This window comes from Vanellus vanellus, assembly GCF_965231255.1.
Source record: "Vanellus vanellus genome assembly, chromosome: 12".
Taxonomy (NCBI): Eukaryota; Metazoa; Chordata; class Aves; order Charadriiformes; family Charadriidae; genus Vanellus; species Vanellus vanellus.
The window spans coordinates 23,513,964-23,541,748 of record NC_138917.1 but is presented as its reverse complement, the minus strand read 5'-3'; the positions used below and the strand labels follow the sequence as shown (position 1 = coordinate 23,541,748).

General features: G+C 51.4%; 1 protein-coding gene across 2 annotated transcripts; it reads left to right on the top strand.

Annotated features, from left to right (window-relative positions):
• Positions 1-42: 42 nt before the first annotated feature.
• Positions 43-27,785, top strand: CSNK2A2 (casein kinase 2 alpha 2). Of its 2 annotated transcripts, XM_082489140.1 has the most exons (12): positions 43-152; positions 458-569; positions 11,576-11,677; positions 12,528-12,578; positions 18,730-18,789; positions 20,941-21,024; positions 22,119-22,229; positions 22,441-22,542; positions 22,864-22,964; positions 23,651-23,799; positions 24,003-24,096; positions 27,339-27,785. In XM_082489140.1, exons 1-11 carry the CDS (start codon positions 49-51, stop codon positions 24,077-24,079), a joined length of 1,053 nt encoding a protein of 350 aa, XP_082345266.1. In that variant the 5' UTR covers positions 43-48; the 3' UTR covers positions 24,080-24,096; positions 27,339-27,785. The 2 variants fall into 2 exon arrangements, with proteins under 2 accessions (XP_082345266.1, XP_082345267.1); XM_082489141.1 differs by lacking the exon at positions 18,730-18,789.

Genomic DNA, 27,785 nt, shown 5'->3' with positions numbered 1-27,785 from the left:
CGGCCCCGCGCCCTCCTCCTCCTCCTGCAGCCGCCGCCCGGCGCCGCCATGCCCGGCCCGGCCGCCGGCAGCCGGGCGCGGGTGTACGCCGAGGTGAACAGCCTGAGGAGCCGCGAGTACTGGGACTACGAGGCGCACGTCCCGAGCTGGGGGTAAAGCTCCCCGCGGGGACCCCCTCCTCCCCCCAACCCCCCTTCCCCAGGCCACCGGCGGCCTCGGACCCTCCTGCGGGCCTCAGCACACCGGGAGGGTTCCCTGTGTCCGTCCCGTCCCGTCCCCCCGTTTTGGGGTGTCCCCGGCGGGCTGTGGGCGGCTGAGGGGGGGACCCACTCCCAGCACCCCCTCCCGGCCTGCTGCCCTGTCAGTTATCCTGCTTCTCCCTCCCCCCCCCACTCCTCCTCCTCCTCCTCCTCCTCCTCCTCCTCCTCCTCCTCCTCTCTCCCCTTGGTGCCCGCAGCAATCAGGACGATTACCAGCTGGTTCGCAAGCTCGGGCGAGGGAAGTACAGCGAGGTCTTCGAGGCCATCAACATCACCAACAACGAGAGGGTCGTCGTGAAGATCCTCAAGGTGAGTGTCCCGTTGATGGTGTTAGGGGCTTGCGGTGGCTGGAAGCGAGAGGGAGCGGAGCCAAGTTGGCAGGGCCAAAGGGCTGTTGGATCTCCTCTTTCACCCTAAAAGTCTTGTTTTCTTGTTAAGTACTTCGGGATGGTGGGTTTGGAAATGGATGTGGTGTCCCACGTGCTGTAGCAATGTTTTGGTGTCTCCATCCATCCTGTCCAGCGTAGCTGTGGGCTGAGAGCCGCTCTGGAGGAGGAGAGTGGCGAGCCCTCACGTTTGAACAGGGTTGCATGTGCTGCCTGTGTTTGGTAAATTGCGTCTGGCAATGCCTGTCTGAAACAGCCCAGGGACTGCCGTGTCAATGGGAACGCGAAGCCTGGAGGGGCAAATCCTTCTGTTAACATCTAGACGGCTGGCATGTGGCCTTTTCAGAGCCAGGCTGTGGGATACTCAGTAGTCAAAAAAAGCAGGCAAAAATTTTATATTCAGTCTTTTAGAGGATCTGACATGAGAAAGAACTTCACCACAGGCAGGCCAAAACCAACGTGGAAACTGAAAGAGACTGGCTGAAATTTGTCGGTGACCTATATTCTGGTGTGTTGGCCCTAGTGGCATTGGGCTGTGGGGACATTTGTGCAGCAGTTAACAGGTTGTTCTCTGGGGTGCAAGTTAGCCGCTGCATAGCATGCCTTACTGTGTTTGGCACTGAAGCAGCAGGCTTACAGCAAATTGTGGTAACTGTCCTAGCAGCAATCTGTGTTGGTGATCTGAGGGTAGAAAGGGACATTAAAAAAAAAACCAACAGAAATGAAAAGTTAAGAGTTGAGGTGGTTTTGGTTTGGGCTTGGCTGACACTTGTGGCTGTCACTTGTTGGACCAGCAACGCATGTCACTTGTTCCCCAAGAGCACGTGGGAGCCGGTGTCTGACCATGGGTGTTCTAAGAATTTGGGCACATGTTGGTCCGCAGCGTGCAGGGGGGTCTGAGCTTAACCTGCCCTTGCAGCCACTAAAACTAGTGTCTACCTAGGACACATCTCTCTGCAGGGCTGTAGCCTTAAGGCATTTGCTAGATCCACTCAGATAGTGTGGCTAGTTGTCTCTGCTGATATCCCCTGCTTCCTTGGGATCTTCCTTGGCTTTCCAGAGAACTTGTCAGGGTTTGTCTGGCACTGCTCCTAGGCAAGGTGTGATCTCCTGTCTGCCTCTGGGAGGAGGTATGCACACCCCTGCTTTGGCTGTGGTCAAGGTGGTGGCCAGGTGAGCTGTTTGGGAGAGCCCCTGTGGCCGAGCCTGACGTCAGGGCAGAGTGGTGAGGCTCACGTGTCCTCGCTGAGCTGAGCACCTCTGGCACACTGTTTGCGCCTCCCCCTTCTTTGGGTGCTTTTATGTGGTTTTGGTTTTTTGTTTTTTTTTTTGTTGTTGTTGTGTTGTGTTTTTTTTTTTTTAAGTAGGAGCAGTTTGTGCTCTGAGACAGTAGTCAAAGGTAGCCAGTGCAGAGCTGGGTTTTACAGCAACATGGCTTGTGGCTAGGCTGGGGACACTGTGCGCTTCTCCACTCTGCTCTGCAGCTCCCGATGGTCTCTTTGGGACTGCTGTGGTTTGTTGAGACCCTATGTCTTGCCCCATGTAGAAAGGCACCACAAGGCTGAGAAGAGACTGCAGGGAAAGTCGTCAGAAGTCTTCCTCCTTGCCTCTTCCCAGCCTAAAGAGCCTCCCCTGGAGCAATGCTCCTCTCCCTGCGGCAGCCGAACTCTGTCATGTCTAAGGGAGCCTGTCAGCGTTGGACTGAGTCAGCTGGCAAGAGTCATCTGAGGGTGGCTGGGTGCTCCTCCTTGGGGCGTGAATGCATTGCCTTAATGCCCCAAGAGCAGGGGACTGAATTGTCCCAGATTTGAAGCGGATGGTGTTGCCGCCAGTTCCCCTGGCTCCCTCCACTTGTATTAACATGCAGACGGCATTCCTGCGAGAGAGCAAGGAAAAGCAGAAAGTCCAGATAAATAAAGATGAACTTTCTTCTCCATGGAAAGTGGGTCAGTGAAAAGTGAGTTTCAGAGCACGACGTTGTGCATGTTATGAAAACCTGTGAAGTGTGGCAATAACATCACTCTGATCTGTGGAAAGTGCCTCTGGTTTCCTGTAGCTAGACTTAAACTTAATTGCAAATGTAGTTGCATGTACATACAGTGGAGCCTTAGCAAAGAGGCTGTGTCTCTCTGTTCCTCCTAAGTCAGGCTGGATCCTGTGAGGTGGGAAATGCAACCCAAAGCCTTCAGGTTTTTTTTGTGCCTGTCGGTGTAGGACAAAGGGGAAGACTGTTGCTGGGCGATGGATGCGGCTGTTCAGCACAATTGCTCCTTCCTCTTGAAGAGTTTTTTGAGAGGACAATTTATGTGGTGTGTTAAGAGTGATTTTTAGCAAGAGTCACTGTTTTAGTATCTGTGCCTCATGGGAGGTGACTGGCGTCTCTTCCCATCCTTGCTCTTTGAACCAGCTTATCCTTACTGACCTCCGGTTAGTGTGTAGCAAGTACTTCCCCTGCCTTTTTTTCTCCCCTTCGTTGGTGTTGTGCTACCTGAATGCCTTGTACCTTCCTCCAGAGAGGTCAGGAAATTTTATCACTCTTTCTTTGATGCAGAACTGAGCCACAGAGATTTCCTGTGTGACTTTGGGCAAGTCCCTTAGCCTCAACAAAGCTGAGACTAGAGCATAGGTCCTAGTCTAGTGCTTTGTGAAGAGATAACTGCTCTTCCTCTTCTGGCGGTCACTTGCCTTGTTTGTTTAAGTGCCCTGTGAAGACTTTACCATTGGACTAAGCCATGGAACTAATGGCTGTGAATGGAAGTGCCCCAGGCCTTTCGGGCTTGCATAAAGCAAGATGCCCCATTTCCCTGGCCAGTACCCAGCATTGCCTTTCTGTTCTGCTACCCCAAGTGCAGGACCAGGCGTAATCCTGCAGCAAAATGGGATGTGCTCATGCCACTAGTTGTGGTTATAACATCTGTCAGCAAAGGAGTAGAATTAAGGTCATGCAGTTGACTATAACATTACCATTTCCTGGGTCAACTGCTTTTCTTTGCAAATACAATGCTTTTAATGTCACTTTTCCCAGGAAAATTCTGCAGCCCTCTTAAATAAAGGCAGACAAAGCAAGCAGGTTACTTCTCACTCTGCTGCAGCAAGACATCAGGATGTGCCCTGTAGGACAAAGCAAAGGCAGGAGCCCTCATTTGCCACATGAGACACCCCATGCCAAGCATCCCTCAAAAGTTTTGATCTTGAAGCGAAAAGTTTTGATCTTGAAGCGAAGCAGAGGGCAACTCCCCACCTTTTTAACCTGTTCAGGGAGGAAAGATTCAGAAAAAAAAAAAAAAAGCTGTGGGGTTGAAGTAATCTTTGTAGGTAGTGGTGGACTCTGCACTGTACTGACCTTCCTACCCCTCAGGGGTAGTAGGGCATGGAGTTAGCCAGCAGCTGTGCTTCTGGAGTCCCTGGCTGGTATAGGAGGCTCTTGTGGGCTTTTTGATCTGGCTGGCCTTGGTACAGCTGCAGGCATGCTTCCTGCATGCATAGGAGAGGGCCAAGCCAAGAAGAGGGAACTTGTAAATGTGTCCAGTATGTGCTTTTGTGTCTTGCTTAAGTTTGATACGATAGTTTGACTCCCAGGATGAGGTCTGGCATTCCTTGGCGCCTACAAAGGGAGTTTAAGCCATCTTTGGTTCCAGTGAGTCACATATGGTCTACATCCAATGCAGGTATCTAAAGCACAGGTCTGCTCTTTTGCATCTAACCACATAGGTATAGATTTTTGATGGACCGCTGAAGTCCATCTGCGACCTTTGGGCTGTCTCTTTGATGAACTTCTCATTTTGCTTTTCTGCTAATGCAGCTCCAAAGCGTCTGCAAGTCTCCTCTTGTGCCTCTTGTGAATCCTCCACTCTGGGGTAACAGTGTTCCTGGGGGATGTGAACGGCATTGCAAGTTGCCACTCTAATAGCCAAAGTTAAACTTTCTGCATTGCTTGTAACTTTTGTGGGTTGTTATTTGTGGTGAGCATGCTGCTGTTAAAGTTACCTGTAGTGATGGCTGTTGGTGAGTTTCGGCTTTGTTCACAGCCTGTTCTCTTGTACCGATTGCTGCCACCTGAGCGTCCGCTCAGTACGGAGATTACAGCATCCATGTTGTCAGCTCTGTGCAGGAGTCCTTCTGCTTTCCTGATGCACGTACATGTCTATGTACGCTCAGCTTGCCGGTGAAGCACTGAACCATCACATAAAGAGACTGTTTTGTCTCCTTGTATGGTTGCTATCTGCATAGGCACAATACGCAGGAGGAGGTTAGGGGAAGAATGCAGTTACAAGGAGAGGGACCAGTGAAATGGAGGCTCTGCGGCGGTGACGAAATAGCCCCTTTTGCCTTTGGTGGCTTTTGTCCCTCTGTGCTTAGTCCATGAGCTGGAACTTTCAACCATGTACGTGGTTTCACAAGTGCATTCTTGTTTGTTTGGTTTTGTTTTTCCCCTGTTCCCCCTTTTGGGCTGTGTGAACCCTCCAGAGCTGCTGCTCATACCAGGCACTGCTGCAAGGTCCTTCCAGTGTTGAACTCAAATTACTGCTCTAGTAGCTAGAGAACCATTTGGGGGAGGTAGCCCTGTGGGTCTGGTAAATTCTCTTCTGTCTCTAAAAGCTTTAGAGCCTGCATCCATCAGCATGTCCTAGATGGGGTCTGAAATGACTCCCATGCTGGTGCGCAGAAGGGATTGCACAGGGAAATAGGATTGGATGATGTTGGCCCCTCGGGCTGGAACTTTTGACTGCATTGGTGACATTCCACCAAAGCCGTTCAATGCCTGCTCCTGGTAGCTATCTGTGTCCCTGGCTCCTCCTGTGTTTGCATGCACTGAATCAGCTCTCCCTGGCCCACTTCCTCCTCTGGCAGTCTCGAAATGACCCCTTTTGCAAGAGAGCTGGGTACACAGCTCTTCTCTTTTAAACACCAGTTGCCCACACTGAGCTTGGCACAGTTGGCTGCTGGAGTCCAGCCTTGTTTGGAACTGAGACCAACTGAGACGGTACCGGTTGTCTCGCAGAGGCCTGGAGATGCAGCTGATAACTCTTGCAATGGTGTTCTAGCACCCAGGAACTGGTGAGCTGCAAAGCTGCGGCTCCTGCAAGGAGGAGGGTGAGTTAATGGCACTGTGTCTGTCAGCAGTGGCCCAGGGCAGAGCCTGAGCGAAGGATTCTCATCCGTTGTCATGGTGGTGGTGGAGATCGGGGGTTGGTCCTTGCACGTCTTCCTTTGAGTTGACTGCAGAAGTCTTGATGCATTGTGGGCAGTCCTGAAGCCCCAGGAAGGCTGGTTTGGGATTGTGCTATAAGGGGACGAAAGGCATTCTGAAGAAAAGAACAGCACTGCCCTCAAAACACATGGTGGCATATTCTATAGAACTTAAATAAAAAAGCGAAAGCGCTTTAGTAGTTTCAGGGTAGGGGTTTTCTTTCCCCTCTCTTCTAAAATTCAAGAGCAGCTTGGTAAAGTGTGAGTTCCCATAATGGAAGTTGTAAGATGCAAACAACCGACAGAATATTGACACAACTGGGCTCCTTGATTTTCGTAGCTCTTTTGAATATGATTATTTGGTTTCCGAGCTGATATCTGGCAAAATAAGCACTGCTGCTCTGAAGCCAATTTTCCTATTGAGCAATTGGTGTCGCGCTTCATAGGCCGATTATTGCGATCCTTTAGATAATACTTGCTAGAGACCAATGAGCTCCTAGTGCCAGCTTTTCAATGTTTAAAGCCTGTCATAAGGATGCTGCGTGAGCCTTTTGCTGGTCCTGGACATTGTGCGTTGAGATTTCCCTGCTTGTTCACTGCAAGCATCATGGTGTTTCCAGGCTATTCAGGTTCGGTGAGCAAAGAATAGATCTCTTTCTTTATGGGATGGTGGAATCATCCCATAAACTACACAAGACTGTAGTTTCTTGTGGTTTTGTATCTTCTGACTGCTAAACCTCCTCCCCTGCTGCGCTAACCCCAGTTCTTTTTTCAGAGCACCTGCTGGGCAAAACCCAGTACCTTCTGTGACTCCTTCAGAGCAGCACGTGTGCTCCTCGGCTGGCAGCGTGTGCACCCTGCCTGCTTTTGGCTAATGTAAAATTATTTTTATGCTTTGGATTTAACTCGTGTTTCACTTGCCTTCCTGGTCGCTACTTTTCTTTATCAGTGTGGAAATGCGCAGAGAACTTTGGGTAACAAATTTCCTTTTTCTCTTTACTTGAATTCAAGCTGTGGGTCCCCACGTTGTTGGGGAAGGCTGGAACTGAAGTGTCTGACAGAAGAGTGTAGTCCCTTTGCTTTAGAAACAAAGCAAAAAAGGTGATTAACCAGGCAGCCATTTATTTGTATGAGACAGGAAGTGATGATTGGAGCCTTGTATTTAAAGGTTTATTTTAGCAAACAATGTTAATTCTCCCAGCTGGTGTTTGCTGCAGCTGGACTCCTTCCCTGCTTACAAGTTTACACGATCTCATGGAAAATGACCCAGGATATGATCTCTCAGTCACAGAGAGGTGTTTTCTTCTGCATCTACCTGACTGCAAAGCAACTACTTAGCCCATGCCATTTCTCACCTCTGCAGAGGCATGGCATTGCGTGATGCTCCCCAATCTGGGATAGCGCAGGCCACTGTCGCTGCCTCTTCTGCCTGACTTCCAAGTGGATTGAAGCACCCTCATGGGATCCTTTTGGCTAGTAGGGTGGGAAACCTGCAGACAAGGGTGGCTGGCTGGGGACAGTTGAGTGAGAACTGCCTGGTCCAGTAGAGACCATCCTCCTGTGGCTGGAGGTCACCTTTTCCCTCTGCTCTGGGTGCTCAGCGTAGTGGACAGCCGGGAGCTGTGTGTTTGGTCTCCACCATCTACAGCCACCTCACTTCCAGTTTGCCTGAGGAAGGAAGCGATTTCCTGGGAAACTGGAAAACTGGCTTGCGCGAGACAAGTCGTGTTCTAAGGGTACTGCTGCAGTTGAAGTAATTAAACCGCTCCCAATGTAGACGCGGTTAAACTGAGACATGTCTTTTAGCCTGGTTTCCTATGGAAACGAGCCTTATGCAATCCTGCTGTCTGTCAGCCTTTCTCCCCCTCCCCCCCCACCCCCCCCAGTAGTTTTTGTACTGGTTGGCCAATTTCAACCAAATGCAACAGAAGTCTCCAAGCTGTCAAGTTTCTACAGATTTCATGGAAATAGGTGTTTCCATAGAGCAGAGGGACTCTGTCGGAGCCTGTCTTGGAGGGAAAGGCTGCAGCGAGGCTTTTACTCATACTGGTCACTGGAGAATCCCAGCATGGAGGAAAGCTTTGAAATTCTTCTGCTGTGGGAACAGATGGAGTTGGAGTCTGCACCTGTATAAAACATTGCCTTGCAAACACAGGCAGATCAAACTCGGGAGCAGTTAATTTTCCCTGGGTGCCTGTTCTGTTCCTCCGCTGGGAATCCACCTTCCGGGGCAGGGGGACTGAGCCATGTAGGAAACACAACCTGAGATGCCGCTGTTCGTAGCCTGGTTTAATAAAATAGCCTTAAATGAGTACTGTGGCAGCAAGGGCTAGTGTTTTAGAAGCTATCCCTGCTGGGAGAGGCAGATGGTTGGAGGCCATAATAGCTTCAGTTAGTGCACGTTTAATCCATGTGTGTTTGGAGACATCCTTGGAGAGACGGATCGAGTGACTCTCAGAGATGGTTGTAGCAAGCCAGACTTAATCCTGGTTCTTGGAGGATATACTGCTGATTGCCTGTGGGTTTGGGAGTATTGGGGTCTGGGGACAAGAGGGATGTCAGCAGAGTTTTTCTGGTTGTACGTGGTTAGCTCCAGTGCAGTACTGGCCATGCGCTGGAGTGGTTTGCACTGAGGTGCGCAAACTTGCCAGATGTAAGAGCTTGGGCTTGGAACGAGTTACTGGGCAAAATCTGAGCCCCAGTGATGTGCTCTTGGCTAGCAAACAGTGTTGGCAGTTGTAGCTGGAGCAATGGCGTGCGACAGCGTGTGGGTAGGAGGTGGCGGCATGTGGCTGGGTAGGCTGTGTGGGGTGGAGGCCAGTGGTCACTACTGTTTTCTCCTGCAAATCTGAAATGGGGAAATCCTCCATTCCCCTGTGTTGCTCTCTGAGGAAACTTTCAGCAATAGCTTTTCCTCTGATGACATTACTTCAGCCTGTGGCATTTCTCCCTGCCTCATCCCTGTTTACCTAGTGGTGGAAAACCCTGTCCTGACCACTGGTCGCAGGCAGGAAGAGTGCTCTGGTGGTGTACTGCTCACCACCCTGCAATGAGCAGGGCTTCCCATACCCCCGCCCTGCCCAGAGGCCTGCGGGGCCCTTGCCCCGGCTCACAGCTGACCTGGAGGTGGCGTAGCCGTGTGTGGACAGCCTGGCCTGAGCTCTCTTCTGCTGTGGCTTAGCAGAAAACATGCAAGCAGCAAGTGGTGCTTAACTCCCCCTCTTGCCGAGACAGCGTTCACTGGAGCGTCTTCCCTTGGTGATGTCGGACATGCTGCTGTTGGTGATTACCTGCAGGCATTGCATTAAAAGAAGACTGAGTTTCTGTTCTTTTTTTTTCCAAAAATCGCTGATTCTGTCTGCTTGTGTCTTTTAACAAGTGTGTTGTGGGTAGGGGTAGATTTCTGGTGGAGATCATGCCAGGCATCATTTTCCCATCCTGAAAAAGGTAGAGACATGTGGAAGTGACTGGAAGACAATATCTTCTGCCCCAGTGAGGTGGTGGTTACTAAGGAAGGAGAAATGGAAATCTCAAAGGGATATCCTCCCCTGCCTAGCTGATGCAAAACGCCCTTGAAATAACTACAGTACCAGGGAAAAGGTATTTCAAAGTGGGCTTTGAGTTCTTCTGGATGTGTCCGGGCACTGTTTCAACTCCTGATCAGGTGCAGGTGTTGCAGCAGACAGGCTGTGATGCAGGTCTGGCAGTAGCCAGGCCATTCAGCGAGCGCCTTCAGGACGGCAGTGGCTCAGCTCCCGCTTTGAAGTTCCTTGGAAAACATCTTGTGTGTGCATCTGCCTCTCTGGACGAGCAGAGTAACCAAATTACATCCTCTAATTCCATCTTGGCCTTCTGGTAAGATCAGTGCATGTGGGCGACGCGAGGGTGGTGTCTGTCCCCATGCTGACATAAATGAAATTAGTCCCTAATGAAGCATCTTCCTCTCAGATTCAGAAATGTAGTCCTCACTTCTGCTGGTTTCCGTCCCCCTGCTCTGGTGGCTTCTCCCTGTCTGTCCAACCTCCCTCTGGGTACAGCCCTGGGGCTGTTGGTCACCCCCTCCCCAGCAAATCCTGCCCCGTGTCGCTCCAGCTCTGGCTGACAGCTGCAGTGGCCTTGCTGCTGTTTTCCACAGCGGCTTTATGAGGTGCCGACGCTCCCTGTGCTGGTATCGGTGTTATTTTTGGCACTTTGCTTCGGGCTGAGATCTCATCTTTTGGCTTGAAAGTCTAGCTCCTGCCTTTTAACTTGGAAGAGGAGAAGGGCAGGATTTGAATCTGAAGGTTTCAGCCACCTGAAGAGCCTAGAAAGACAGCATATTTTATCACTTATATAAATGGCATATTTTCCCCACTATATAAAAAGCTTCTGTTCCTTCTCCCGTCTGCTCGTACATTCCTGCAAAGGGTCTGAAACCGGGGATTGCCTTGGATTTGCCTGTAACGGGAGTGCAAGCTTGCCCCATCAGCACTCTGCAGCCATCATCGAAGTGGAAGGCTGTGGTAGAGGCGAGATGGCGAACGTGAGCTGTTGAGCTCTTGGGGCACCTTGTTTTTCACATAGACATCTGATAACATGTGTCACTTTGGTAAGGTGCCTCATACGTCTTTGCCGTTCCTCATTCCTCCCCTCCTCACACCCCAGACTCTGTGACTGATGGTGAATGTTTTAGAAAGCTAAATGTTTGGAGAGGAGTGTTTTCATCAGCAAACCTCGCAGACAGGGCAAGGGCTTTACCAGTCCCTGCAAGATGTCTCTGCAGTGGTACCCATGGTGCAGGAGGGGATGTTCCAGCTCTGCAACGGAGGCCTGCTAGACTCAGTGACTCACAACCGGTGATGCCCACACCAGTCATTAGCTCATTAAAAAAATCTCACCTCTTAGCTGCTCTAAGCTGCCGTTCTTTTCAAGCAGGCAGAGAGCTAGAGTTGTCCTGGGAGTGGATGAATAGCAGAAATGGTCATTCCTTTGCATTGAAGCAAACCGCTGGATCAGCAGAAAGCTAACCCAACCTCTGAGCCCCTGCCTTGGGAGCAGCTGTTCTTTGTCACTCTCTGCAGGGTGATGTAAAAAAAAAAAGCTTACTTTGCAAGGGGAGTTCCTGGGACTACACAGATTCAAGGAGTCATCCAAAACTGTTTAAAATGTCTGTAGGCTTTAAAAATAATCACAATATATGGATGCGATGGCACATTGTGCAGTTAGGTTTGTGGTCTTGAGGTGATTGTGAAAGACGTGTGCACATAATTAGATGTAGCAGTGTCTGAGCTTACTAGAAATCTTGGTGTTGGAGACTCTCAGGTTGTTGTTTCATTGGATTAAAGTACTCGTTGGGAAATGGGTTGGGACAAGGAGTGAAAAACTGGTTTGTGCTGGTAAAAAGAATCTGAGATATGAGATCCCCCGTGCTTGTCCTGTGGCCCTAAATGCATAATGTAGGAGTGTGCTGAGATTTCCACATAGCAGTCAAGGCACTTTTAACCACAGTTACTGGAGTCACAATTATGCTTGCCTGGAGTGGTTTGATTTTTCCCCTGATGAGGGGAAAGCTTCCACTGATGAGAGGGAAATCCTAGTTTGTGCAAGGTGTCTTGTCTCCTCCTTGAAGTTAAAAATGTTCCCTTGTGAGGGTGGGAGCAGAGAGGAAGGGAGGATATGGGATCCAATCAAAATCAGTGGCAGAAATCCGTGTTAATTTCTGAAAGGACTCTCACTTCTAATTTCTTTTGTCTATTTAAGCCAGTGAAGAAAAAGAAGATAAAACGCGAGGTTAAGATTCTGGAGAATCTACGTGGTGGCACCAACATCATTAATCTGATTGACACTGTCAAGGATCCAGTGGTAGGTGCCCGTGTGTTGCGGTGTGTGTGATGGGCTTGCCTCCCTTCTGGCTGCAGGTGTGGGACAGGCACTGCCACGTGACTTCTGCTCTCAGCTCGAGCTAGGGGCTGCCTGCGCCTTCGTGCCAGCCAGGGGCAAGCAGTGTCCGGCTCATTAGGGTCTCCTGAGATGGGTTGGTTTGGATCGGCTCATGCTCCCCAGACTCCTTACACCCCTTCTGTGACTTTCCCGTGGCTGATGCGAGTTTTGTAGCCCTACAAATTTCCTCTAAGAAAGCAGAGCTTGTAGCCTTTCAGCTCCTGCCTGGCATCTGGAACATAAGTATCTGCCAAGGCAATTGGATATTGAGCACTTTTCATCCTTCCGGTTGCTGTCCCGCCCAGTGACCAGAGGTCATATCCTTTGTCTGCATTGCCACAATTACCCCATTCCTGGGAAGTTTTCTCTGACCAGCAGCTGGCTGGGGTCTGTGACTCCTGGCCTCCTGGCAGCCACGGAGAGAAAACGACACTGCTGTAGCATTGGCAGTCCTGGCTGACCTTCCTCCTGCGATGGACTGCAAGGCCTTAGCCCCTGGTGACACTTTTTGCCTTGCCCAGTGCTGTCTCCACTCTGTGGCATGGGGAGGAGCAGCACTGGCCAAAATGCCGCGTTGGTGCTTGCTGCACGGGGGGTAAAGCGGAGCTTGCCTCTGCCTGCTGCGGGAGCAGGGCTGCGTTTCTCTTGCTGTCCTGCTCCCTCCCCACTCTGCAGTGAGGGTTGGGCAGGAAGCAAAAGTTTTCTCGGGTCTCTTGGAGCAAAGAAAGGTCAAGAGGGTGTTTTAAACCATGACTGTCTCTCTCTCTTGCAGTCAAAGACCCCTGCTCTGGTGTTTGAGTACATCAATAACACAGATTTTAAGGTGAGTCTGCATGAGTGTGGAAGGGGGAGGCTTCCCGTTTCTGTTGAGTGCTGTGGTCGTGGTTGTGAGATACTACTTGAGAGCTGTGGGAGGAGTTTGGGGCTTTCACTTATGTCAGCTTCACCTTCCTTTTCCCCTGTAAATCAGAAACCTGTAAACGGGCTCTAGACGAGAAGGAATAAAAAGCTTGTGGGCTGAATCTCCTCCCAACTTTGAGAGGAGTAAGTTCAACAGGTTAGATATTCTTACTCCCCTCTCATTTAGTAATTTCTGCTGTGCTATATATTCAGCCCAAGTTAATCCCTGTGCTGTGATGCTCTATTTACAGCAGTGCAGTTGATGGAGCAGGTGACACCCATTTATGCTGGAATCCTTCAGACCTGGGGCCTGTGGGGTAGCAGAGGCTGGAGAGCATGGTCTCCCACTGCTGGTGGGCTTGGTAGCAGGGGAGCAAGATGAATACATCTTAAGAGCCTTTCTGCTCGCCTGAGGCTGCAGGGTATTCCCTGGCTCTTCTGATTTCTGGGGAGCCCCAAGTGGTATTACACTTTCCTGAAACAGGGGTCCTTCTGTCCGCGTGCAGCTGCAACTGCCTGTGCTACTGAGATGCTGCTGGCTGGCAGCAGCAACCTGATACAGAAAAGGGATATATAATTAGCAACCGCCGCTATTTTAATGGTCTCTTTGCTTCCCCCATGTGAATCTTTACCCTATGTCATTAAGTCAGTGGTGGAGAATTAATTGGGCGGTTGCCATTTGAAAGCCAGTAGTCGTCCCCTCCTGCATTGTTCAGAGATCTCTTCGTTCCATGTTATGGGCTGGTGCTTTTTTTCTTCCTGTGTGTGCCAGAGCGTTGTGTAGGTGCACACCTTGTGGGATGCAGCTTCAGCAGATACACCAAACACCCCAAGAAGGACCCTGGGTTGTTGGTGGAAAGGAGGCGGCTTGTCAGCTGGTCCACAGACCGTCTCACCTGTGGCCCTGCACTCTGAGGAAGCACATGGGTTTTTTCTGTCCATCTGGGTTTGGTCTGGCGAGCTGAATCCTGCTGGGTGGGACCCTGCACATAGCCAGAGCTGAAGCCATGCTGGTGGTGGTAGTCTTAGTGCTATTTAATCTCATGTAGAGAATTAGTGCAGAGGGTAGAATAATAGTAACTTGCAGCAGCGTCTGCCCTGACAGCTCTGGGCAGGGAGATGAGTGTTGTCTCCATCAAGTAAACAGCCATGAGTGCTACATGGTGACCTTTCGGGGCTAATTAAAGCAGGCTTTGTTTGTCTGGGCTTCATCGACATCAGCTGGGCTGTTCCAGTGCCGCATTGTATGTTGGGAACTGTGCTTCTCCTGGTGACCCAGGGACTCTTCATAAGGCTGATCCTGGAAGTTTTTAACTTTCTATTTAGAGAATTTTTATTTTTAATATATGGCTTGAGATAAAATAGGTTGCCAGGGCAGCAGCGCACCTTGCTGAGGATCACTTTGTCTCCTAGTCAAAATGTGATTCCAACACTCTGTCGCGTCCTTAGAGGAAAAAATTATCATCAAAGCTATCACCCAGTAACTGAAATATGTTCACAAAGTGGAGCGTTAAGTAGTGACTTGAGGCCAGTGGCCAACGGGGACTCCTAACTGAAAAAGGCAGGGCTTGGAGCACATGGTAGGTCAGCTGTCCCAGCCATGCTGAGAGCCGTCACAGTCACTGCTGCAGCCGGTAAGGCAATATTGATCTGGCCACAGCAGAAGTAACAGTGCTCAGCTCTGATTGTTGCATTAGAAACAGTGGTGTGAGTTTGCAGCAGATGATTTCTAGGCTCCGAGGAGAAGGCCTGTGTCCTTGAGGAAGTCCAGATTCACAGCTGTACAAGTCCGAGACAGAAGGTATTGACGCTTTTGATGCTGATTGGTACAGGGCAGGAATAACTTGTCTTGCGAATGCAAGCATGTCCCCCAGGGCATGCAGTGTGGCAGTTCGTGTTCAGAGCTTATTTGTGACCTGAATTTCACTAGCTGTGTATGGGGCATGTGGGTTATTTGAGCGCCACTCCCACGAGCTCTGCTGCCTATTTGGGTAGGTTCTTGGGGCTGCAGCTAACTGGCAGATTACAGAGCTGCTGCTGCTCACAAGTGCCTGTGGATGTCTCCTATACAGAGGCTCCCAAGCTGCCTCTTCCCTTGCTCTGAAGTGTCCTTGATGAGCAGAAAGTGCTGAGAGTAGATGAGACCACTTTTGTTGGAGGTCTTGGCTTGCCCTATACATGAAGCAGCTGGAGAGCACCCAGTCATTGTCCCTTTTGCTCCACAGTCTTGATCTCCCCAGGCAGCCAAATTCTGCTGGAGTTAAGTGCCACAGGAGGTAATTCTGGTGACAGGGACCTCACCTCTGTGCTTGGAATTGGCTGCTGATTATCTGCCCATCTCTGCATTGACTTCTGGATTCAGCAGGACTGATGAGTGCTATGCATCCCCCTGGCAAATCACCTTCAGGGTGTGTGAGGGGGTTCCCAGGGCAGCTTGTGTACAGCAGCTGGTTGCTGACCGCTTTACAGGATTGCAATCTTCTCTGTCCTGTTGGCAATAGTTGCTCCTCGTGAGCTTGGATGTCTCCTCAGTTGTCTCCTTTCTGGCAGTTTCTTTCCTTCAACCTTATTATTTTTTGCTTAATGCTAATACTTTCACCCCTTTGCCCATTCAAACGGCAGGACACTATTCATGTCCGTGCACTCATGAAAACGGCTGCTGGGTTTCCTCAGCTCTCTGCGCACATGCAGAAGCTGCAGTTCTGTGGGACCTAAGCCATGGCTGTGGACAATTCCAGATCAGAAGTGCAGGCTTGTGTTCCACGTGGTTTAGCTATTTTTAAATGGCGATATAAACAGGAGATTTAGGTGATGCCACCCTAGAGCTGATCATATATTCTTAAATTACCTGGCTGGGTCCCTTCTGAAAGTGACGGCTTGGTACTCGCAGAGATGATGAGTTGTAACTAGACTGTGTGTATTCTGCTATGTGAGGAGGGCAGCTTGTGTATGGAGCTAGTGTTTCTCTTCAGACCTGCTGTATTACTTGTCATCTGTGAGCACTCAAGCTACCCACAGTCATCTGCCTTAAATGATGGCTGCACTGCAGAGCCATGCAGTCGATTGAGTAGCCCTCAGTGAAATTAATTGTCTTTTGCTAATTGGTTTCAAATTAGAAATGAGACGCTTGTCCTTCAGCCACTGTCAGCTGTCACGTATTTTGTGTAGTCCATGAGCGTGGCTGGTACTGTGCCTTCCATTGCTCCGAAGAGGCAAATACCTCAGGAAAGAAGGGGGCAGAGGCAGGTCTCCGGGAGCGGTGCTGAGCTGGGTTTGCTACTGCATTCTTAAAACACACTAGCAGGTTTGCAGCTGAAGAAGAGGAGATGGGCAAGAAAGGTGAGCGATGAAAGGTTGCTTCAGGATGTTCAGCCTGTTGGAGTTGGGGGGACAGAGGGCTTTTGAGTCAAATCTTCCACTTTGCGTGCACCTCAGTGGATTTTTAGGCTAAGTTGCTGTGAGGGAAGTGTGTGCCTGCATTTTATCCTTGTACATCCGAGGTTGTTTTAAAAAACAGTTGTTGCCGTGCATAGACGATACAGAAGTGTGGAAGATTCTCTTCCCTTGGGTAGCTGCTGAGGCTGGGATGCTTTGAGAGCTTTTTCCTTTTCTTTTACTGCTGCCTGCCTTGCACCCCAAAGCAGCGTCTCTCTCCTCCAACAGCTCCTCGCAGCCGTCCTGTAGCTTTGCAAATGCTGCTTCCCGCACGTAGCCAGCTGCGTTGCTCATGCAAGGGAACAAGTGTTTAACTCCTGTTAGCCCCATGGAGAGGGGAAGCATGTCTCTGTGTCCTCAAGCACTAACAGGATTAGTTTACGATTGGTTACGTGATACATGCCAAAATGTCACTGAAAGCTGGAGAGGGGTAGAGGCTGCTGGTGGGTCAGTTTGGCCTTTCCTTGTGCTCTGTATGGAGAAGGGAGACCAGCCCAGGTCTCCGAGGCCTTGCATGGTCCTGAGTGCTGGCAACTAGCTGAGCATATGTTTGAGCTGGGTCTGAGTGATTCCCACAGTGATGTTTCTGATAGTTTTAGTCTGAAGAATCAGCTGTAAGAGCAGAGCATGGGACATGTCTCCCCTGCTAGGCTGGGCAAAGGGGATTTGGAGCTCACTGTCAAAGCCTTCTTGGGGCAGCTGCTGTGCGGGACCCACTTGCAGTAGAAACCTTGTCTCTGTCCTTAAAAGCCTTCTGTGCTCACTGGCTGCCTGCAGTGGGATTGAGCATGCTCCCGCAGGGACTGTTGCCTGCAGCCAGCAGAGCCTGGGCGCTGCTAGCCACACTGTTGGCCTTGGCACAGCGAGAGGGTCAGAGGTGCTGGGTTTCTAGGGAAGTCTGTTGAAAGCTGGTTGCCCAACGGCTGCCTCTGCTGAAGGCTATGAGTTGGAGAAGCAACAGCCCTGTGGGCCTGAGAAGAAATGCATCGGTGACCTCCATTCCATCCCCACCCTACTTACAGGCAGCCAGAGGCAGAGGAGCCAGGGAACAGGGAAAACTGGGGTCTAGCCCCATTCTGCCACGGCCTCTCCTGCCCTCCTCCTTCCCCAGGTGCACTGCTGTTGCCAGATGAAGATGAACAGGGTGGTGATTCCGAGAAATGCATGTTTTAAGCATCTCTGCTCCCCTATAGTGCTTGTTACCTAAGCAAGCCATTTAAACAAACTCCTGGAAAGGCTCTGCTGGCCCTGGGTCGTGCATCAAAGGCGTGCGCAACCGAGTCAGGAATTCTGTCCCTGCTGTAGCTTGTGGCTATGCCTTTTTTGCTCCCTCCTCACTTGTCTGCCTCAGTGGGTTGTTCCAAAGCATTAGGATCATCCCAGCTCATGAGAATACAATACAGCTTGTGTCTTGGAGGTTGTTAAAGCTCTGCGTGTGAGTGACACCTGTGTGTTGTGTGTTGTCAAATGATTTCCCAGAGCAGTATTGGGGGTGGTGGGACTATTTGGAGCTGGTCCTAAGTAAGGCAGGATCCTGAGGATCTCGGCATGGGCCTGGAGGGGACCCGGGGCCAGAGCTGCTTTCTTGGAATGTGAATTCCAATCCCTTGCTCTGGGATTTTTCATGAAGGTGCCGAGTGGTGCCTGTGATGGGCAGCTGGCTCCAGTGCCGATGCAATGGGTGATTTGACTGAGCTGCGAGACAATTCTTGTTTGTTAGAAAGAGCAGAGGGGTCTGGTCTTGCTGCCCTGTGAATGTCCTTCCTTGCCCTGTCCTGGCCTCTCGCCTTGCTTTCCCTGGATGAGAACACAGCCCAGTGGGGTTGAGCCAGCACTTCTGCCAATGACAGGCATAGAGCAGAAGGCACATTTGGGGCTGGTTGTGACCTGGAGTGGGAGCAGCAGGATGATGAGTTGTCCAGTGACAGTGCTGGTGGCACGGTGCAGGTTGAAGCGCACCCTGGATCTTTGTCACTTCCGCGTGAGTAGCCATAGGACACAGAGGAGAGGAGGGTGGTGAACACGTGCTGACAACAGGCACTTCCCTGAGACTCTGAGCTGTGCTCTCCTTGGCCCCACAAGCATTTCTGTGGTCTTGAGTTGCATCAGCTGTTACTCTGGGATAGAGGGGAGCCTCTGCAGCTCTGAGGCTGTCTCTACCCTTTGTGCTTCCCCACCCTATGCTCCTGGAGGTTAATGTTTTTCTCTCCCTGTCCCACCTTGAGTACTTGCTCGTGTGTTCCCAGCCTACCTGCTCTGAATGCTATTACCCATGTTGTCAAGTCTGTATATGCACAGAGAGTCAAGATCATCTGTGCCAACTCCAGCGTGCTCTGAAGGGCTTGCTGTCTTCTCGTTGGACAGACAGCCTGCCTATCTCCCACTGGAAAGAAGTCGTGACAGGTCTGAATGATCCCAGCAGCATTTCACAGGAGCTCTTGTGCCCTTTCTGGGTTTCCTAGCGTGTAGCCCTGGCCAGTCTGAGACCAGGACAGCCCTCAGGAGTGGCAGCATTCACAGGGGTTCTGGAATGGGGTTAGTGATTGGAGGCAGGTGGGGTGAGGGAAACTAATCCATATCTGGAGTATTTATTTTTTTTCTCTTTTTTTTTTTCCCCTTCCTCCCCAAATCTGTTTCAGCAACTGTACCAGATCCTGACAGACTTTGATATTCGGTTTTATATGTATGAGCTGCTGAAGGTGAGTGGCATTGCATATGGCAGTCTGGATGGGGAGACCAGGAACGAGAGAGGCAGTAGCGGGGCTCACAGGGCAGTGCTCCTAAGTGGTTACTTGTCTCATGTTCAATGCAGAATCCATGTCTCATAAGCTGGGAAGGTTTGGGAAGAGATCTGGTTACCTGACTTCTTGCTGTAAGGTATTACAGCAAAACTGGGGACCTTTGGTCACCTCCAAAGTGTCTCTGATTCTCTGGGGTCTGTTATTTCCCCATGAAGCATTTGTGATTGTTAGTCACCAGGTAGAGCTGTGCTTGGTCTCCCTGTGTCTCTAGCACCGTTGGGCTGCTATGAGGAAAATCGACTTCCTCCCTGGCCAGACCCAGTACAAGCACCAAGAGGTGTTTGCAGGTCTGGAGAACTCTAGGGAGAGTGGAAGAGAGGGATTGCCAGCTCCAGGCTTTCTTCTGCTGCTGTATTCAAATGCAGCCCCAGAAGGTGACCGCTGCCCACTTGATCTTAGACCCCTCTGTCTCTGGGTGGGAGATCTAGGGTACTTCAGGAACAAGCTGGCCAGCTCAGTGCCCTGTGGTCACAGAAAACCCCATGGATAGGGTCTTGGGGAACTAAGCTTCTGGTTATGCTGGCTGTTACATATTGATATAACACTGGTATTTTCCTTTGAGACCTCCCAGGCAAAGCTTTCCCTGCCCCTCTGGTGAAGGGTGAGGAGTGCCCTAAATACCTCCTTACCTAGCCTGGCTTGTACCTCGCCATGGAAATGCTCATGGACCCACATGGCAGATCTGAGATCTGCTGCTCTGCCTCTCTGCAGTCTCTGGCTGTAGGACACGGGACCCAGCAGGGCGTTAGGGAGAGCTTATACGTTTCAGCTGACCCCAGGGCTGACCTGCTGGAGCAGGAGCTTGGCTGTGTCAGGTCCTTAGCGGGGCATTGGGACTTCTGGGCCGGCACTTTGCAGGTCCCCTGCCTCTGGAAATGAGTGGGACAGGCTAGGGAAAGCCCTTTGTGCTGCAGGACTTGATGACTACAGGAGACTTCCTGAAATAGATCTAGTGGACTTGAGGGAGGCTTTCTTCTCTGCACCTGCCTGCAAGAGAAAGACCTTCCTGCTGAAGGTTGGAGGGAGCCTGAGGCAGCCCGGGATTAGGGTGAGGGGTGATGAGGTTTAGATGATCCAGCCTTGAGACAAGCAAGACACTAGAACAGCTGCATTCCTGGAAACAGTTTGTCCAACCTGTTATAGCTCTCCTGTACTGGAGATCCCAGGACCACAGTTTGCTGTGAGACTTCTGTTGGTTGCGAGGTCATGTGTCATTTCAGGGTTATTCCCTGACACCTTGCTGTGATGGAAGCTGTTGTCTGCTAGGCTTCCTGCTGTGGCAGGGGCCCAAGGATGGTGCTATTTCCCTGGCACTGGAGTCTTGGATATTGAATGACTGCAGGCTGTACCCTCCTTCCGTGCTGCTGGAGATCTCAGAGCATCTGATAGATGTTGATGGATGGATCTCCCTCCCCCTTGGAGATGCGAAAACAACATTCTCGCCCCCTTGCTCAAGGGAACAGCTGTGGGGGAGGCGAGTGGTGCAAGGTCATGGAGCTGGAGAGCTTATGTGTGCTCCTGCCTTCAAGCTTTAAGCAGCGTTGCCCTCCCTCGTGTGCTATCACCTGCCTTTTGTAAGTGCAGTTTTGGCTTAAATGAGCAGGGCAGAGGTGACTTTCTAGCTTAAGCATGTTTAGGGACACAAGTGAAAAGGTGCACTGGAAGGCCAGAAAACTGTATGCCTGTAAGAATCGTCCCCTTCTGGGGAAGAGAGCGTGACCTAGGAAGCACAGGGCTACCCAGGTTGGAGCATTGGGCTTGTGACCAGATGGGCCACCTCTTTTCATCGTGTTCTTCAAAGACTCTGCAAGGAACACGGTTCCAGGACCTATAACTGCAGTAGGACACAAGATCAATACAGTTTTATTGCCGGCTTGTCACTTCATCACATGCAGCATAAGACCTGAAAATGCCAGTTTCTTGTGCCAGGGTTGCAGCGCTTCCTCATGGATGGGGCACTCTTGCTGCTGGCCGAGAACTGCCTGTTATAGTGTTAATGCTATGCCTGTGGTTACAGACATGTCTAATGTATGTGCATGTGTCTGCCAGGCCCTGGATTACTGTCACAGCATGGGGATCATGCACAGGGACGTCAAACCCCACAACGTCATGATAGACCACCAACAGAAAAAGGTACTGTGGCACCAGGGCTTACAAGCAGGGGTTTTCCAGGGAAACTTGAAACTCTGCCGTGTCTGTACCCAAATCCTAGGCAGCCGTACTTACCCCTTTAATCTTTCTTCACCGGCTCCCCACACTGGGTTTCTTTGCTGAGAGGAGTGGGTTTGGGCTGTCAATCTCCACCTGGGGAGGTGTGGCAGTAGGGTGCAGAGGCCCTGGCCAGAAGGGTGGCCTTGTCCGAAACACATGTGGATATTTTTACCTAAGGAACATAAACTCTTCCTGTAGTACAGCCTGCTGGTCCTGCAGTGGCTTCCTCGCTTCCAGGGCATGCTAGTTACATCACACGTAACATTTGTATCCAGCTCACTACCATGGAAATGGGCAGCACAGGGTGCTTCCCCACCCCATCCTGGTACTCCTACCTCATCGGGTGCTTCCCCACCCCATCCTGGTACTCCTACCTCATCAGGTGCTGTGCATACCTGTCTCCCGAGGGACCTGGTATTTGCAGCAGTGAATTAGTTGCTGGTCCATAGGTCCGTCCCTGACAATCAGCGGTGGCTGTGTAGGCAAGGCAAGGTTTATAAGGAGGGGGAAATCTCTTACTAGACCTGCTGTCCTTCAGTAACACAGCAGGTCATCCATCCCTGTGGCTGTGGAGGAGATGGTCTGCCTTGTAGGATGTGGTGGGCCCCCCTCCTACCTCCTTTCCTGCTCTCAGCCTCTAGTTAAAAATCAGTACTGCCTTCAGCCCAGACCCTCTAAACTGCAGGATAAGTCAGCTGGCTTGTGCCTGTTCCCTAGTACACGATGGCCTGTCTGCTGTGGCTGGTGGTGCTGGTAAGGAGCAAGTTGCCCAGCAGTAAATGTGCTTGGTCTCAGGAGGCAGAGGAGCTCTCTAAGCTGGGCTTTGCCCACCAACTGGTGATAGGGGGAAGGGAAGAGCCTGACCAGAGCACTGCTGAGAGCGTGTCCTGTCCTCCGAGCGCCTCCCTGCATCTTGGGCTCCGTGCTTGCGTCACAGAATTGAGGGGTTTGGCCACTGTGGCTTCACCGGCTCATACTGAGGCTCCTGACTCTGTGTCTCTTTATCACATGTTCAGCTGCGGCTCATAGACTGGGGTCTGGCCGAATTCTACCATCCAGCTCAGGAATACAATGTCCGTGTGGCCTCTAGGTACTTCAAGGGACCGGAGCTCCTTGTGGACTACCAAGTAAGAGTCTGCCTCCTCCTTGCTAGCCGGTGACACCATTTGTGGTTGCACTTTGGCCACCTTTGGATTGGCTGGTTTTGCCTGCCAGGACATTGCCTGGGTTGGAAAGAAGCTGGCTGTGAAGTGAAAGGGCTGAGGCTGCCCCATTGCGGTTGGGGAACCAGGCTGTGGTGAGCATGCCTTCTCTGACAGCTTCTCCTTTTTCCCTCAGATGTATGACTACAGCTTAGACATGTGGAGTTTAGGCTGTATGCTGGCAAGCATGATCTTCCGAAAGGAGCCCTTCTTCCACGGCCAGGACAATTATGACCAAGTAAAGGCTTTGCTACCTGGCTTATTTCTTGAGACGTTTGTCACTGCCTCATGTCTGTGTGTATAGTGGGGAGGTTCTGGGGGTCAGACCACCAGGCTGGGAGGATATTGCTACTTGCTTAGTTAAGACATCTGGGATTATGCTTTAGTGCCTTGTGTTGGAGACTTGTTTTCTGCACATGTTGCAAAAACAATTTTCAAGGGAGATATTCCTTTCATCTGGGATGTTTCTAGAAGGAGAGCTCTTAGATCAGGGCAGCTCTGCTTCTGCAAGAGTGGTGGCCTGCCCTTCTGCTCTCTCTCATCGTGCCTTTTGTTCCAGCTGGTTCGCATCGCAAAGGTCCTGGGCACAGATGAGCTGTATGGGTATCTCAAGAAGTACCACATAGAACTGGACCCGCACTTCAATGATATCCTCGGGCAGTAAGTGGAGAAGTGAAATGCAGCCTTTGTTTCCTTGTAACACGGAGAGGGAGATAAACTGATGTCCATCCCCTTGAAGGACGCTCAGCAAAGGCCTTGTTTTGGTCTTCTGGGTCACAGTGCTGCTTGCTGGCTTCCCATCTGGCTGCTCATGTCCTCTCAGGAGGCCACTGAAGTGCAGGCTCTTTCCTTTTGCCTCTCCCATGATTTACGAGCCATCCCCTGTTTCTTCCTTCTGCTCATTGACATCCTAGAAGTGGAGATGTAGATGCTGGAGTTGAGTGTGGGCTGAGGGGCTCAAAATCTCCCAGTTGAGATTTCTGAAAAGGTTGGAAGGTGGATGGGATAGCGAGGACAGCTTCTGTGAGGCTGGCTGGCAAGCTGGAGCACTTCTAGTCCCAAGGGTGTTACCCTGCATGCTGTTGTCTAGTCCCTGTAGACAGAAGGGAATGCGCAATACTGTGCCTTTCCCAGGCATACGACATGCACACAATTATGTACCTAAAGAGGGTTTTTCCCCTTCAGCAAGTGCTTCCTGAGCAGTAGCTTGTGCAAGGAAGACCGGTAGGCAGTGTCTGTCACAGCCATCTCTTCTCAGAAGTGGATAGTGGCAGGTGATTCCCCCGGGACCTCTGGGTACTGCTCTGCTGGTCGGAGCTGGCCAGTGACAGCTGGTCCCTTTGCAGGCATTCCCGGAAGCGTTGGGAGAACTTCATCCACAGTGAGAACAGACACCTGGTCAGTCCTGAAGTCCTAGACCTCCTGGACAAGCTCCTGCGATATGACCATCAACAGAGGCTGACTGCCAAGGAGGCTATGGAACACCCCTATTTCTGTGAGTTTGTGGAGAAGCTGGGGCCAGCTGGGATGGAGAGGGGTCTTGGGTTGGTAGGGGGCAAATTTCAGCTCCCCACTCTGTGAAAGCCTTGGCAGCTGTGTGGATTTTGAGGGCAGATTCTCTGGAAGGGTTTGCCAGGGTGGAGCTTCCGCTTTATTAAATGCTGTTTCCCCTTCCTGCCTGGTCTGTGTCTCTTGCAGATCCAGTGGTGAAGGAGCAGTCCCAGCCCAGCTCAGAAAACGCTGTGCTCTCCAGTGGCCTGACAACAGCGCGATGAAGACTGGAAAACGACGGGTAATTCAAGATGTTTACAAATAAAAGCAAAACCTTCGGTCACACAGTGAAGGGAAAAGAACCAAGGACCCCCCCCCCCTCCTTCCCCTCCCCTTTATACTCGGCAGAAATCTAACCTTGCGGGGGGGGGTCATAAACCTCAGTTCCTCTCTGGTGGTTGTGGTTAATGTAACTCTAACCCTGTGGTACCAAAGCCCTGGGCAAATGGTCTTGCAAGAGCTAAATATGTAGTGATATTCCCCAGGGCTCAACACAACTGGTTCTGGTTCACATCTTTATGGATCCTTCTCTTCCTTCTCAGTCCAGCCTTCCCCACCACACTGGTGGGGACAAATTGGTCATTCCACCATCAGCCCTTAGCATGCCTCTTTCTAAACATGCCTTTCTGACTTGTAGACTGGATGACCCAAATTCGGGCTGGGGGTCAGCAGGTGCAACTCGGTTTTGAGGTCCAAGTCCTACTGCTCACTCTGGGCTTGAATTTGGCCCTTGAATTCCAGTTTCAATTGTGAATGCCAGGGGGCGGTTGGGGGGAGGGAGAGGAGGTTCCACAACAAACCAGCCCACAAACCCAGCAGCATCTCAGGATTGGTTTGGAGCGTTAAAACGAAGGCACTGATCCGAGTTGCTGGGGAGAGGTGACATCCTCCCTCCAAGCGTGTTTGACAACAGCTTGAGCTGAGAAGATACTCAATTAGACCTGCTTTGGAAATGTGTGCATGAGGGCTGCGCTGGTGGCAGGAGGGGGCAGGGGCTATCCAGACTTTCCCACCGAGCTCAGGAAAGTCAGTGTTGCAAGACTTCTTGTGATAGGTGTGCAACCACGTACCTCATGAACGTGGCTCCCATGAGAATTTGTGCCAGATGCAGACTTGTGCCCGGAGCAGAGCTCTGGGGCGATTCAGCCCAGTGCCGTGGGATGGAGGAGTGGAGAGGAGGCCGGGGAGGAGAGTGCAGGGAGGGGGAAGGGATCAGCAGCTAGCGGCGTGGTCTGTTGGGGATGGGGCTGTGCGGCTACTGATCTAGGACTTGGGATCCCACGTAGTGTTTGAACAAAGTCAGCCAATTGTTGAATGCCGGGGTGCCGATCCTGTCGTGGGGGGTGGGGGGGTTTCGTCTTGCGGGTTCTTTCATCAGATCCCTCGATGGCTTTATAGCCCCACAATTCACAGTTGCCTCCTCTACTTGTTCTGTGTGTAACTTCATCAAGTGGTTCTGGTGACACTCAAACCTAGAAGCTGGAGATAGTGTTTTCCCACCAGCACCTAAACACAGAATTTCCTTCTGCGGCATTGTTGAAATAGTTGATTTTTTTATAAGGTTGCAATGTTTCTATTTGAAACATCTGTTTACATTCCATATTCCAATAAAGTTCTATTGGCATCAATTAGCAGGTCAATCCATTTGTATAATTCACTGAAACCAATAAATATCTATACGTCTGAACGTCTGCCGTCTCCAATCTATGGGATAGCCAGAAAGCGTGAGAGCTCAAGGCATCGCCTCCTCGAGGAGGTCAGGTTGGCTCTTCCAAGCCCCTCTTGTCTGAGTATTTTGGGATCTCGTAGGCTTTGGTTGCAGTTCTTTGTGCTGTCAGCCCTGAGGGTTTCACTGTGGCAGGTTGTCTCTGCTTCCACAGGGCCGCAGAGGAGGCGCAAGGTTTTGGGTGCAGCGTGAGAATCGGCTGTTGCGGTACACTGGACTCAATCAGGCAGTGCCCACGGTAGCGGTCTCGGTCTCTTACATGGCTGGTCAGAGAAGTCACCAATGCATGGCTGGAAGTTGGGTGTTCTCCACGTGCATTACCCCCATGCTTGTCTCCTCTCAGCCTGGGTGGATGGCTTTTTCTGAAGATGTGCTGAGCAGGGAGTAGCTCTTCTTTCCTCCACCCTGGATGCGGCTGCTGCGTGAGCTCAATTATCGGTGTGCGGGCTGAGGAGTCACCTGTGGTGTTCCTGCCACACCACAGGGCCCTCACTAACGTTAACTCTCCTGCAGATGCTGCTGAAGGCCTTGGCGAGCATTTTCAGCCTTTTGTCCTTCCATCTGCCTGGCCTGAGAGTTTGGGGGGGTCTCATGCTTTTAAGCTGTGCTAATACCAGCAGGGTTGGTTTGGGGTTTTAACATCAATTTCTGAACTCGTTTTAAACACGTATTGACTCGCTCCATTGAGAAGAGGCAGGAGCAAATGTTTCTCGTGGCCTTTCCAAGTTTCTCTGGGGGAAACTTGTCCATTTTCCAGCTCTTGTGTGTTGGCATTCCCATCTTCCTGAGGGCTAAGGCAGAAGAGGCTTGGGGGAGAAGAACGGGTTCAGTGTGGGAATTTTGAGAGGCAAAAAACGTTGATTGCTGTGACAGATTCATCCTGGAGGGACACATGGCAGCTGAGCAAGTGTAGCCTGGAAGCGAGGAGGGTGTGGAGTCCCCCGATCCCAGCACCCTGTGGATGCTTGGCTGCAGCTCGGGCCAATTCCTCTCTGCGTCCATCGGCCCTTCCAGCACTCGGAGCAGAAAACCCTGCTCTCCTCTGGACTATAGCAAAGCGTTGTCCTGCCTGTAGGGACAGCTGGGAGCTGGAGAAGACGGTGTCTTGTCCTTAGGAAGGAAGGAGGCTGGGGAACATGCATCTTCATGTGCTTTCTCCCAGAGAAAGTTGGGAAAGTCCTGCTGCATGGCCTAGCCTTGCAGCTGGCCTGGCTCCAGCTTTCTAACAGAGGTAAAGCGTGGGTTTGGCTGAGCACCTTGTAAGAGGAAAGGCTCAAAACCCAAACCGCAGCAGCCATTGAGGGATGCGGTAGGAGAGGGATATGGTAAGCAACTTCCCCAGCTTGTCTGTGCCTGTTGCAAGCGTGACGTGGCATGACAGGAGCCTTCAGCAGGGCTAGAGGAGATGTTTGCAGCAGTGGAGGGAGACTTCACGCAGGAGGTTGGGGAGAAAAAAGTCCAAGTTGTGTCTGGCTACCCGTGAAAGCGCTGCTTTGCTGGACGGCGTCTCTCCCTTGCCTTGCTCGGCCCTGCCTTCTCCTCTCACCCTGCCACACCTTCTAAAGCAGGCTGAGGATCCTCCACTGTCCCCACATCCAGAGGGGCATGGAGGCTGCGGCCAGGCCTGGCTGGGAGCCGTGTGGCAGGATGTGGGGCAGCGTGGCCAGCCATCTCCTCGTCACCTGGGGCTGGCAGAGCTCTGTGTCGAGCTGGCAGTGCCCCGGGATGCTCACTTCCCTCCTCCCGTCTCTCCTCAGGTCCGATGCTGTTGCTCCCAATTTTCCATAAGCAGAATGAGAACCAAATCAAACATCCTATCGGTGTGTGTAGAGCGACGGCGGGCAGACTGCGCGGCACGGGCAGGGCTGAGAGCGGGGCAGCACGCCTGGCTGGACGGCACTCACCTCTTTATGACTGCAGCCCTTCCCTCCGAGTGTTAAAGGTTCTTCTGCCTTTGGTTCCTTGTTGAGCTCTTCCTGACCCAGAAAGCGTGGAAATGTGAAGGGTGTGCGAAGCAGTTGTTGGTTAGTTGTTCCTTCCTCCGTTCTGGCTGTTCCCCCCTGCCCCTAACCTCTGACAGACCACAGGTAGCCAGCTTGCGCCTGTCTCTGCCAGGGCACAGGGGTGGCAGGGGATGTAGTATCAAAATGGACAGTTCTATATTATAACTAAAAGAATTCTATATTGTTGAATAAAAGTTTTAA